Below are 13,521 nucleotides of genomic sequence, written 5' to 3' on the forward strand. Positions count from 1 at the left end.
TTTAGCGCGTCATTAAAACTGAAGTTAGCAGACGCGTTGGGTCTGCGTCACCATACTCTAGCCCGCCTCACATTCACACACTGTATTGCAGATATGCAACACTGTGTCAGAATCTCAGACATGCAACATTATTACCATGCATTTTCTTGAGATCCGCCCGCTGTTACATTGTAACAACATCCCTGCTTGTGATGCGTTACATGCTGCAAATATGTAGCCTATCTCGTCTAGGCCTATTTGTGTCCTTCAAAATAAGGTATTGGTATTACAGATATAATATATATATATATATTATCTGATAAATCTGTATATCTGTAATATATATATATATAATATATATATATATATATATATTACACCTATAGACACTTGATTTCGCTTATTTTAAAACGACAGTAGAGATTGAAAACATAAATTATTTTACTAGATTCTGACTCATAGAATCATTCCCCAAAGCAGGAGTGGGGTGACAGTTATGGACACAGATCATCCAAGTGAGATTGCAACAAGAAACAGTTTTACTTCCCATTCCAAAACCAGAGACAAAAAGCCAACTCATAAATATGTGTAAAAAATACTAAAGTGATGGCTTCTTGGCCTCCACAATTCTGGATTATTTAATTATCACCGCATTGCTGTCCCTTCCTCGTGAATCAATTAAACTGCCATGGTGCACATATTCACCCCTGGAAGGATTCTGTGTTGGGGATTGGTAGTGGTGGATGTTGGGGGAGAGTGGAAACAATCCAATGTCAATCTGTCGGGAAATGCAAGAATGATGCATCAATCAGAACAACTTTACATTGGTGGATAATGTGGGTGTGTGTGAACACAATCTGCACAAGTAGCCTAACAGTTCAAAGCTGGTGTCACCGATGTGTTGGCTTCATCCTCTCTCTTGTGAACACAGTCATTGTTGGACCATTAGCAGTATGCATGGCTCAGGGCCCTGTCTGTCTTCCTCTCCACCGATCATTATTGATCTGTGGCTTTGGCAGTGCACTGCACACAACCACACTCAGTTTAACACACATTTTAAACAACGTGCGAATCCCCCGTGCACGGTAGTAGCCTACCCACAGAACTAGATTGACCGCTGACCCCCTCAATTACTATCTCTATGGCCTACCCATGCATTTTATATCAGTGTGGTTCAATGGTAGAGTGATCTTCGCTCATGGCATCAATTCAGCACTACGCGAGCCCAATCATTCATTCTATAATGTGACTGCTGTAATATAGATAATTACTTCAGGGGCTCTCAAACTTATTTTTGTCCGGGGACACCTTTTGTGATAGCAAATTCATCGGGGACCCCCTCATAATCAGAACACAACTGGAGTGAGATAAAAAATAGCATACAAAGAGTTCTACTATGACTTTGGCAGTGCATGGCCAGGCAAACCATTTAAAAGGTCCCTCTCTTGGCATCGGAGATAACTTTTTGTTGTTGTTGCGGTTTCTCTCGAGGCAGAGAGAAAACGTTGCAGTTTTAAAGCTTAAATTACAGTGCATTTACATAACATAAAATACAATTAGGATGGAGTTGATAATTGGTGGAGTACTGTGGATGCCAATATCCAGGCCCATGTTGCCCAGGGTTAATTAAGAACATCATTTGTAGATCAATCATGTTACATTGTATTACACCCTCTTAACTTGGCCAAAATTAATTCAATCTGTTTGTAAAATTCATTAAAAAAATCTAATGTAAGAATGATAGTGTATAGAGAGATTTTGAGATCTGACCGCGGACCCCCTTCAGTACCTCAGGGTCCGTGGACCCCATTTTGAGAACCCCTGGGGAGTATAGACGGATTGGATGTTTAGCAACTTAACTTAACACATAAGCATATATGGGGCAAAACAGACAGGGCTGGCTTAGTTTGTTGACATGTAAACTATATTTTGTCTCAAAATGTTTATTGAAAACAAATACATTTGCATAAGGAGCACTTGTCTCTCAAATACACCATTACAGTTGTTGGTTAGCTAGCGAATATGAGCCATATTAGCATAGACATTAGTCAAAACACCTCAACACAGTATCAACAAGGTACAACGATTCCCCACATGGTTGTTAGCTATTTGAATCATACCACCACATGGCCTTCTGCCTCATCGACGTGTCCAGTCTCATGGTGTTGTCAGCCAACCTGTCTTTAGGTTATTCAAACTTCTCCATCAGGTTTGGTTTCCCCCACTTTGTTATATTCATTTTATATTTTTGTCATTTAGCCAACGCTCTTATCCAGAACAACTTACAGGAGAAACTAGGGTTAAGTGCCTTGCTCAAGGGCACGTTGACAGATTTCTCACCTGGTCGGCTCTGGGATTTGAACCAGCGACCTTTTGGTTACTGGCCCAAAGCTCTTAACCGCTGGGCTACCTGCCGCCCTTTCAAAGATTTTCTTGATTATTTTAGTTCTTCCTCGATAGACCTTCTCCAGCTGTTCCTGGGTCTTCCTGGTTTCCATTTTCCCCTGCAACCTCCAGGTTACAGATAATAAATATTACATAAGTGTGCTTTGTGTTGTTGATGTAGAGAAATGAGCTTGCCGAGCCTTCGGAGAGTAAACAACCCAACCAGAACTAACACATCCACAAACACTCAGATCGCACAGTTTAACCAATAGTATTTAATGGGTTATGCAATTCTCTGCTAAGGCCCAATCTCCTCCCAACAGTACAATGAGTAAACCAGTCCCTTGCATTTTATTGGCAAAAAATTAATTAAAACAGACCTAAATAAATATGTTTTTATGAAGGGAATTACTAAAACGAGAATAGGGCAAAAAAAAAAACGAAAGAGAAATTTAAAAACCACCAATTGCTTTTTTTTCCTTAAAATTGGGAAAATGTAAGTAACAATTCTTTAAAAAAGGGACCATTCATTAGTTTTCCACGTCATATATCATGTAACAACTAGAACCAATATAAAAACTGCAGCGGAACAGTGCCACCATCTGGAAGTCTTAAGCTTTGGTCACAGGATTTAAAACAGACAGGGGGGGTGGGTATGCCTCCCTTCAAAAACTACCTGGACCCAGGAGAGTGGCTTAAATGAATTAACGCCATAGGTCTTGTTCAGGTCCAGTCTAAAGGCAGGCTAGACTGGTACTGTCAGTCAGGGGAGGGGGTTGGATGACAACCAAAGCATTTATCAAAAGGAGAACCCGGAGCATCTGGGACGACTCCGAGGCATGGTGGGTGGGTGGGTGTGTGTGTGTATGAGATGGAAAACAGAGTCTTCCAACAGTCCCTTCCATTTCTCAAAGCTAATGCAGCCCTGTTCCATTCTTTTAATTTTAAAATGGTTGAATTTTCCCATTTCTCCTCAGCTCAGTGCCATGTCCCCCTCCACACTGTGGGGGGACCCTAGGGCTTTGACCCCCAGAACAACACCACCCCTCAGGGGAGGGAGAGACAGGGAAGCTGGGTGGGTGGACATGGAGGGCTCCAGGTTTCAGTTGGAACACTGATTACCCCACCTCTCTCCCCTCCACCTCATCCATGATTCCTCAAGCTCCCCCTGCCTGCACCCCAGAGGTTTCCCTGGGGTGCTGAGCCCATGGTGGGACATAAAAGGATGGGAAGTGATGAGGGGGCTGAATCAGGCAGCCACCCCCACCTCCACCTTCCACTTAGGTCAGTCAGTTCGTAGTGAGATAGATAGTGAAGGCTCAGTTTGAGGCGCTGCTGTTGGAGGAGCTGGAGGTGGAAGGTATAGCCGTGCCAGAGGCCCCGGACGAGGCCACAGACTTGCGGATGTGAGGCATGAGGAAGGGGTCACTGGCTAGCTGGTGCACATCGATACGGTCCTCCTTCCGGTAGACCAGACAGCGCCTTATAAAGGCCTGGAGAGAGATGAGGGGCCATTTATAGACGTTGTGACAGGAGAATAATTGGTGCACAGAGCAGAAAAGGATGAATGTGTAAAGTAACAGACCAATGAAAGAGGGATGGAGAAACAACACCAGGTGAGGAAGAATTTAGGGAATGGACTAACAAATGACAGAAAGTTGAGGGAAGGACAGACAGAAAAAAAGAAAATAAAAATAGTACCTTAGCTTCTGGGGTGACTACTGGTTTGGGGGGAAACTGAACCTCTGTTGCCTTCAGTATGGTGTTCTCCTGCAGGATGTCCTGTTGAGACTGGTTATGGCCAAAGGGCTGGAGGGGAAGACAAAGAAAGAGAAAAAAGGCTAAAGTTAGCAACACAAAACATCCTCATCTCTTAAATGGAATATAAAGAGTATGAATACAATTCTGAGAGGAGTGAGTAGCGTGTGCGTGCTTGCATTACCTTGCGTCCGTACAGAGCCTGGTAGAAGATGACTCCCACTGACCACACGTCCACCTTGTTGGAGATTTTAGGAGGCTCTTTACCCACCACAAAGCATTCAGGGGGAAGGTACCTGCAAGGGAAGATCATTGCTTAGAGCAACACTCTTTCCACAATAACAATCATCCAAACAAGATAGTCATTCTATTGTTCTAGTTTGTGCGGCGCCTCACCAGTAGGTCCCTGCACCCTGCGAGGTCAGCTCCATCCCATCCACTGAGTTGTAGCTGTCGTCGTCCATGATCTTGGACAGGCCGAAGTCGGTGATTTTGATCTCCCCACAGGCTGTGCCATTCACCAGGAGGATGTTGCCTGAAGAAACGACAAGTCAGAGGTCAAGACAAAAGTTCACAATGAACATGAAGGACATTTCTCTGTAATATACTGGCATGGCTGGTTTATAAATTGGTCTAACGACATGGCGCGTTCGAATTGTCTACAGACAAGTTTCGCTGGTCAAAACAACATTTCATTTATACTCCGGTGGAATGTCTAAAGACAGACACTGAGACTTCTCGGTTTTGTTGTTGCAGACAGATAAGTGTGTTGTCATGGTTACCTTACTGCGACAGCAACGAGACAAGTTAAACTAATTATCCGGTAGAATGCCCTGCATTTATTACGTCACATACACAACCGTAAGCTATTTTCTTTAATTAACTTGACATTACCTTGAAAAATTATCTTGTTGGGAGTTTATTTTCCTGTAATAATTCATAAAAATGTACTAAAAAGGAAGCCTAGTGGTTAGAGCGTTGGGCCAGTAACCGAAACGGATGGGTTTATTGGTGTTAAAATACACCAGTTATGCTATTTGGATCACCAGGCTGCTGTCAAGCATATCATAGCAACAACGACAAGTTTAATGTCGGACGACAATAGAACGTTCATGTCGTCACTGCGACAACAGTCTACAGACTGTCGATGTCGATAGACCAACTGTAAACAAGCCTTAAGGGTCAACTGAGTGAAAGGTATCTTTTATCTTGTCTCGTTTTAGTCTGCTGTCATCGTTTCAACTTGCTTTACATGTAGAGTACCAGTCAAAATGACACACCTACTCATTGCAGGGTTTCTTTATTTTACCATTTTCTACATTCTAGAATAATAGTGAAGACATCAAAACTATGAAATAACACATATTGAATCATGTAGTAACCTAAAAAAAAAAATTAAAAAAAAGTGTTAAACAAATCCAAATATATTTTATATTTGAGATTCTTCAAAGTAGTCACCCTTCGCCTTGATGACAGCTTTGCACACTCTTGGCATTCTCTCAACCAGTTTCATGAGGTAGTCACATGGAATGCATTTCAATGAACAGGTGTGCCTTGTTAAGGGTTAATTTATGGAATTTCTTTCCTTCTTAATGCGTTTGAGCCAATCAGTTGTGCTGTGACAAGGTAGAGGTGGTATACAGAAGATAGCCCTATTTGGTAAAAGACCAAGTACATATTATGGCAAGAACAGCTCAAATAAGCAAAGAGAAACGACAGCATTCTGCAGCGATACGCCATCCCATCTGGTTCGTGCTTAGTGGAACTATCATTTGTTTTTCAACAGGACAATGACCCAAAACACCTCCAGGCTGTGTAAGGGCTATTTGACCAAGGAGAGTGATGGAGTGCTGCATCAGATAACCTGGCCTCCACAATCACCCAACCTCAACGCAATTGAGATGGTTTGGGATGAGTTGGACCGCAGAGTGAAGGAAAAGCAGCCAACAAGTACTCAGCATATGTGGGAACTCCTTCAAGACGTTGGAAAAGCATTCCAGCTGAAGCTGGTTGAGAGAATTCTAAGAGTGTGCAAAGCTGTCAACAAGGCAATGGGTGGCTACTATAGAATCTCAAATACATGTTGATTTGTTTGACACTTTTTTGGTTACTACATGATTCCATGTGTTATTTCATTGTTTTGATGTCGTCACTATTATTCTACAATGTAGAAAATAGTAAAAATAAAGAAAAACCCTGGAATGAGTAGGTGTCAAAACGTTTGACTGGTTCTGTAAGTGATGGCATCAGTGTTGACCTGATACTAATATCGCAGTGTAACTGCTGCCATGCTAGTGTCCGTGCGATCTGCTGTGTGTACCCACCAGGTTTGAGGTCGTAGTGGATGATGGGTGGGCGGATCTCGTTGAGGTACTTGAGGGCGTTGACCATCTGCATGATGATGGAGCGGCCCTCCTTCTCCGACATCAGCTTGTGCTGCTTCAGGTAGAAATCCAGGTCGTTCCCCTCACAGTACTCTAGAACCGTACAGAACCTGGAACACAACGAGAGAGAGAGAGGATGTGGTACTGTTTAACTCCAGAACCTAGAAAAACGAGAGTGGAATCGGCTGTGTGGTACTGTTTTAGTTTAGAAACCGTACAGAGCCTGTTCCACAACGAGAGACAAAGGAACCGACTGAGGTACTGTTTCAAAACAGTAGGATAGAGTTGAATTAAATAAATAACACCAGAACTAGAAACCCCCCAAAATCTCACTTTCTATTCCAAAGATGTGTTGGATATGTTCTGTAGCTCTTTTGGGGGACTTACGAGTCTGTGTCGAGTGAAAAGTAGTCGTAGAGTTTGACTATCCGTGGGTGGTCCAGCTCCTTATGGATTCTATACTCTCGACATGCGTGTCTGAAACAGAGACCACGTTAAAAATGCCAATGTTAAAACCAAAGTGCTTTTGTTACCCATATCATGAGAATTGTTTTTGTGTCTATGATAAGAAAAAGGGAACTCACTTGTGGTAGTTCTCTTTCTTCTCATCCCTCCAGTTCTTGTTCAACTGGTGGATTTTGACTGCGACGTATCTCTGCTCCGTTAGGTCAAAGGCCTTCAAAAGTGAGAGACGTGACATCAATTACAAATAAATGATTCTATCACATCCATTATTCTTTATCATATCTGAGAAAAAACCTGGCACCAACATGAAACCGTTTGAAAACTTGGCACAGGCTTAAAAAATGGATTCAGGTGAACATCAAAAGTTCATCATTATGAGAAAACCTTTCGACTATGTAGTCACTATACTTAGTTCAATGGGTATACAACTATGCATTTGACAAAAGGTCAGTTCCACTGACTGTTAATGAATGGGCAGAGTGCTCTCACCTTGTAAACTTCACTGAAGCCACCTCGGCCTAGCAAGTAGAGCAGTAGGTACCGGTCGTTTAACGTAGGGTGGTCTTTGAACCTGTTGCGGAAATCAGACATATTTCGATTATAAGTCAAACAGAGAGAACACAAATAAAAGAACACTGGTAGAGAGCACGTACGTGGAGTTATCCTCGTTGTGGATCCTCTTGAGCTCGCGGATGTGCAGGTTCCGTACTCGCTCCAACCTCTCCAGCTCAGCCTGGATCTCTGCCTCCTCCTGCAATACACAGCAAGCTTATTAGCAACTTTTACAGGAACCAACAGATAAACAGTACACAAACTACATACACAAAACATAGAAACATTGCATGTAAAAACAGCACACTACCTTCTTGAGATGGCCCAGTCTTAGTTTGAAAATCTCCTCTTGCTCGTGATACTCGGCCTGCGATAACCTGGAAGAAGAAGAAACTCACCATGATAAACAGAACCAAACCTGGGAAAATGTATGCATTTATTTATACAGAGAGGGGAAGAGGCGGGGTAACGTACGCTTCGCTCTCGGCTCCGTTGGCCTTGCTCTTGCGTTTGTTCTGCTCCAGGCTAAGGGGCGGGGTCTGGGCCATTGAGGGCGGTTTCCTCTTGGCCAGGGCCTTCCTCTGTCTCTCTATGTCCTCTCGCTGGGAGTTGATCCTCTCCTGTTGCCTAGAGACGAGACACAGACAGACACAGAGACAGACAGGAGATGGGGAGGGTCAGTGCTGATGTGAGAGAGAAAGATATTAAAAACAACAGAGGAGAATAGAGAGGAGCATGAAGGAGGAGAAAATTAGATGCAGAGTGAGAGAGGCTTTTGAGTGACCCTTACTTGATAAGGTTCTGAAAGGCATATCCGTCGGTCCACTGTTCTGTGAATGAGGCACCATGTCGGACGGTGGTGAAGTGACCCAGACGTAGACGGTCCTGCATGCTCTTGTCGCGACACGCCATCTTCTCCTGCTTCGACTGGGGGGGCGAGAACACACACACGCACATTATACTTGGGGAAAGCTAGTCCTTGGTCAATAGACATGGGTTAAGTTATTCTAGACTCCCAATCCTGTTGTAGGGACAGAGGGAGAACTCACTTTCTCAATCAGCAGCTTCTTGCTCATGGTCACACATTTGTTCAAGCGTTCTTTGTACCGCTCCAGCATCCTCTGCTGCTCATCCAACTGCCTTCGAAGGTCACAGTTCGCCTGAAACAGAACGGGTCAAAATCCCATTCATTAATAGTCCTTTTAATGAAACAAAGCGCTTTTAAAATGTCAGATGGAAGTTTCTGAGGAGGTCTGTTCCCATGTCTGGAGCATAATGCTGTCTCATGACGAGGCCAACAACATGTTATTCCATTAGAAGACAGAATGGGAAAACTAGGACGCGTTGATGGCAGAGGTGTTCCCACCCGCAGTAAGTCATCTATCCTCCCCTCCTTCTTCTCCAGGTCAGAGTTCTTGTTGTTCTCCATAGCAGTTAGCTTCTCTACTGTCAGGTCAGACTGCAGGAGGAGGCGAGAAAGAGAGATGAAGTCAAACAGTCATTAGAGACGTGTCATATTATACAGGAGTTATTAGACATCACTAGTGCTCTGTGAATCTGTACAGAAGGTGCAAGGTAACAGCTACCTGTGTGGCTTTGTGGTTCATGTAGAGGGAGACAGGCTTTAGGGAACAGGATGAGTGCTCTGTGTTGGCTGAACCCATAGAGGACGGGCTGCCCTGCTGCATCTGGGATACAAAGACATCCACACATACCACTAACATGTCATGGACCACAGTAACATTCTGCTTTGCATTCAGGTCAGTTTGAAGGGCATGATGGGTCCGTTAGGAACAGGGGGAGAGAAAAAAAGATACGGTGAAAAGGGAGGAGGAAAAAGAACAGGGAAGTGAGGGGGCATGCTCACCGTGCCTGGGGGGTTGGAGAGGGAGTGATGTTGTGGGGAGGAGCGGACAACTGGAGGGAGACTCCTGGCAGGACTGGTACCAGGACCGCTACCACCCGCAAACTGACAGATTTCATGGAAAAGTCAGAAGAAGAGCGAAGGAATTGAGAGCTATGGATACGTTTTGCCAGAAAGTGAGCACACTCACCTCAAAATAATCACTAATTTTCTGTCCTCTTGCTCCTCCTTTCCCTGGAGAAGAGAAAAAAAAAGGCAGAAAATCTGTGTGACATTGATCTATTCTGACAACAAAATGGCTGCCGGCAAGGCACGACTGAGGTGACAGAGAGATCACAGAGGAAGGGAGACAGACATCTCACCTTGGCTGCTGTCGTACAGCTCTGCTTTCCTCTTCCTCGTTCTCTGGTCGTTGGGCTTTTTCTCTGGGGTCTGGATAAAGAGTAGGAGAAACACATCGCACTTTATGACAGCGGACAATGTGTAAAATATCATATAACAAGAGTGAAAAAATGTATGGCGTCACTGCTGTGGGACACTGACCTCCAGCTCTTTGTCACTGAGAGAGCCCACGCTGCACAGGCTCTGATTGGATGACTCATTGTGGCCTGAACCCTGTTCAAAAAACAAACAAACAAACCCACACAATTACACGTCAGACAAAGAGTGGAAGGATATGCCAAGGGCAGGGAGGGACTAAACTTAATTCCCAATTAAACCAGGGGTGTGGAAGGGAGGGATAATGCTTTCTGCTTTCATTTGACTGACTGCTTCTCCCCATGGCTACTCTCTGTTGAACAGATAAGGTGAGTGATTGTTTGTGAGAGAAAGAGAGAGCAGAAGAGAGTCGGAGAGGAATAGGCTTGAGCTAATATCATCACCATTTGTCTCCACACTGTGCACCTACCCTATTAATTCTAAATGTCTGTTCCCTAGGTGATGCCTGTCACTCAAATGACTCACTTTGGAATTCACCAGGCTCTGCCATATCAGAAAAATATACTTAGTCATTCTGGGCACATAATTCTGCTCCCTCTAACTAAATTGAACCTGAAATTGCTGAACATCAGACATAACTAATGCAGGTGGGAATAGGTCTCTCAATCTTTTTCTCCCTCACACTCTCGCCTTTCATTATTTCATCCTCATTCTCTCCAGCCTTGTTCAAACAATTTCGAAATCCTACTACTCAGATAGGGTATTGGAGGGCTTTCAGTGTTTCCACGGTATTCACTTAGTAGTGGCGCAGCTAAAGGAAATCATTTCTGTCCATCCTTAAAATGTATGTACAAAATTCTCTCAGCTCCATTGCAAAATTGATAGAATTGCAGGAAATTAGCTGAAAAACAGCACATTTCTCTCTGCCGACAATTCTGGACTGCTTAAACGCTTAAAAGGCAGCTCAGGATGACTGATAGGGAGCAGAGCTACAGGGCTGTTCAAGGTCGAGAGAGACAGGCTGAGCTGCCCTCATATCTTGGGGCTTTCAGACCTATAATACCAGGGCATGCTATATGTCTCTCAACTCTCTCTAGGCTAATACTTCCTTTCTCTCTTTCCCAGTCTTTCCACACACTGCAACTCTGTCAGACGGACCCTGGTCAGACGGGGCGGCCGTGGTGTGATGATGCTTTTAGCGGGAGCCGCCATTTGCTCTGCGACAGCACCATGCTCTGGGTTCAGTTCTGCCTATGGCTGGCATAGAGCCCAGTCCTGGCTCTGATTCACTCTCTGGGCTCCGGTTCACTTTCCACAAAGGCAGCTCTCTAAGATGGAGTTTACCTCAGCACCACCAGGCAGGACCTCTAATCAAAAGCCAGAGAGCTAGTGCCATAACATCTGGTCAGTGTTTCTACACGTATGAGGGTGACCGGCATTCATGCCCCCCCCCCCTGCCCGTTCCCTTCTTGGCAGCCCTCCGCACTTGCATATGCAGCCGCCACATCATGAGCCAGTAGGAGAGGATAGCATATCACACCAGCCAACAAACACAGACACACAGCTCTACATTCTCAAGAGAGCGAGAGAGAGGCGGAGGAGGCCAGCCGGTCCCTGGCCAAGCTCAACCAGAAATAGAGAATCAAACAAAGAAAAGGAGAAACAAAGAGAAGGGGTGAGAGAGAGACAAAGATAGATAGTTATGTATGGCCCTAAAGTACATTTGCCACACTGAGATCCCCTTGTCAGTCCTACATTAGTAGAAAGGGTGGAGCGGCAAAGGAGCAGGACCCTATTTAGGCCTCTCATCTCCAATGATATAGTGTAGTAGCACAGACCTTAGCCACGCCGACCCCGGTGAAGCGAGCCTCCAGCAGCTCCTGGCGTCGCGGGTCCAGGCTGTGCAGTTCTTCCATCATGGCTGCAGGGACAATGAGCAAGAAACACACAATTTGATATCAGATCTGTTTACTTTCCATAGCACAGACGAACATCATACAGAGTAAGAATACAAGGGGTTGGAAATCCTCTGACAACAGCTTGAGGATTTAGTGACACAACCAGTTCAGGGTTGCCTATAGGTGAATGTGTTGACGCATGCAACTATACATTCGCAGATAATGACTCATGGATAACCTTAGACACACCTGTTTTTTGTTTAAAAAAATCTAAAGTCACCACCACTGATTCCAACACAGAACTTGATCAACAACAAATCAAGCAAAGACTAAACAAGCAAGAGCTGTGCACAGTCTAGTGCTGGCTGAGATGGGACATTTCAGCAAATATGGTTTGAAAACTGTGATTACAGTATTGTGATAAGATTTGTGAATCTGATTGAGTCATTTTGCCACATAGCTAACTAGCTAGGCAATGAAGCAGACCGTTTTGGCAAGAAGGGTCAGGCCAGCGACCAACCAACTTGTTAATAGTATATCAAATCAACTAGCTAGATAACTAACTAGCTAGCTAGCTGATCAAAGAGTACAGGCAGCTTGCCATCATCCACTTGCAGGGGACAAACTACTAACAATGAGAGTAACATGATAAGACATCGTCATGACTCGTGATCATGTGTTCATTACATACATTAGTTGACATGTGTCAATATTTCAGCCCCCCCTAAGCTAAATGCTTGTTAACTAGCTAGTTAACTACAGTAGCTAGCTAACGTCCGACGTTAGCCACCTGGTGCAGCTAACTAGTAACTAGCAAGTTGGTCACTTCGTTGGCAAATATGTCTGCCAGGTAACTAAAAAACAAAATGTTATTTTTCCAAAATATACCTACTTGTAAAATGGTAAATTTAAGGAGGGGGGGGGGTACATAACTAGTTAGCTAACTAACGTTACTAGGTTAAGGGTGATGGATAGCGACATGTCAAATGTCCGATTAACATGTAACGTTAGCTAGTTAGCTAACGTTAGCTACATAACTGCTGTTTTTCAGGAATATTATGACCCAACCCGAAGTTTTATGTTAGAAATAAAACATTAATACAGCTCGACCAAGGTTACCTGTTGTAATGATATTTTCCACGGGACCAATCTTTTTTTGTCCAAGATTCTTGTCTCCCTACCTCGACACTGCCAAACGAGGCCTCGTCCAAATCCCCGTTCTTCGGTGTTGATTTGTTACCCGTTAGGAGACGAGCGTCTGCTTGGCCCCCCAATAACGACGGATAGTTCCCTTCTCCGCCTAGGAGTCCTGGGGTATCCCGAACCCGCCTTTCCGCACTCCCTACACGGGTATCCCCAGGTTCACATTCCTTTCATCAAGGGCCGTACCATGCCTCTTTCGGGGAATTTATCCCGAACAATGACCATCACTTGCCCTTTTCATCGCGAATATGATCCAACAATGTGGCCTTTATTGTGTTTTAATTTTGTCCTCCGATATGATATGTTCGGTCTAATTCTGTACTCAATCAGAACAAAGTTGGTGTTCGGCTTCACCTTCCTCGCCCTAGCAAACAATCTGTTACGGAAATTGTGTTGTTCCGATCATTTCAGTTGAATCTGGATCGGTTCGGTTTCTCATTTTGGGGGGGAATGTAAACAATAATCGGTAAATCTCCCTTTATTCTCGTGAGATTGTTCAAATTTGTCTTTCCACCTTCACCCCAACCACGCCTGCCCCCAAAACCGACTGTAGACCAATTGAAGTTGATTTACAAACTAGCTACATGCAATCTAA

At 44.2% G+C, this 13,521-nt stretch overlaps 1 protein-coding gene across 3 annotated transcripts; it reads right to left on the minus strand.

The window, feature by feature from the left end:
• Positions 1-2,619: 2,619 nt before the first annotated feature.
• Positions 2,620-13,476, minus strand: LOC115110254 (serine/threonine-protein kinase tousled-like 2). 3 transcript variants are annotated; one of them, XM_029635753.2, is made up of 21 exons: positions 12,905-13,476; positions 11,664-11,746; positions 9,931-10,002; positions 9,750-9,819; positions 9,578-9,621; positions 9,391-9,492; positions 9,110-9,211; positions 8,890-8,982; positions 8,573-8,683; positions 8,314-8,450; positions 7,998-8,150; positions 7,834-7,900; positions 7,625-7,722; positions 7,461-7,542; positions 7,091-7,182; positions 6,894-6,983; positions 6,447-6,616; positions 4,519-4,657; positions 4,307-4,418; positions 4,066-4,173; positions 2,620-3,857 (listed from the first exon to the last, which is right to left on the minus strand). In XM_029635753.2, the coding sequence occupies exons 2-21, from the start codon at positions 11,742-11,744 to the stop codon at positions 3,684-3,686; spliced, it is 2,097 nt and encodes a 698-aa protein (XP_029491613.1). In that variant the 5' UTR covers positions 11,745-11,746; positions 12,905-13,476; the 3' UTR covers positions 2,620-3,683. The 3 variants fall into 3 exon arrangements, with proteins under 3 accessions (XP_029491613.1, XP_029491612.1, XP_029491614.1); XM_029635752.2 differs by having other exon boundaries at positions 12,843-13,476; XM_029635754.2 differs by lacking the exon at positions 9,391-9,492 and having other exon boundaries at positions 12,843-13,476.
• Positions 13,477-13,521: the final 45 nt, after the last annotated feature.

The sequence above is a fragment of the Oncorhynchus nerka genome, linkage group LG26, assembly GCF_034236695.1.
Source record: "Oncorhynchus nerka isolate Pitt River linkage group LG26, Oner_Uvic_2.0, whole genome shotgun sequence".
Classification (NCBI taxonomy): Eukaryota; Metazoa; Chordata; class Actinopteri; order Salmoniformes; family Salmonidae; genus Oncorhynchus; species Oncorhynchus nerka.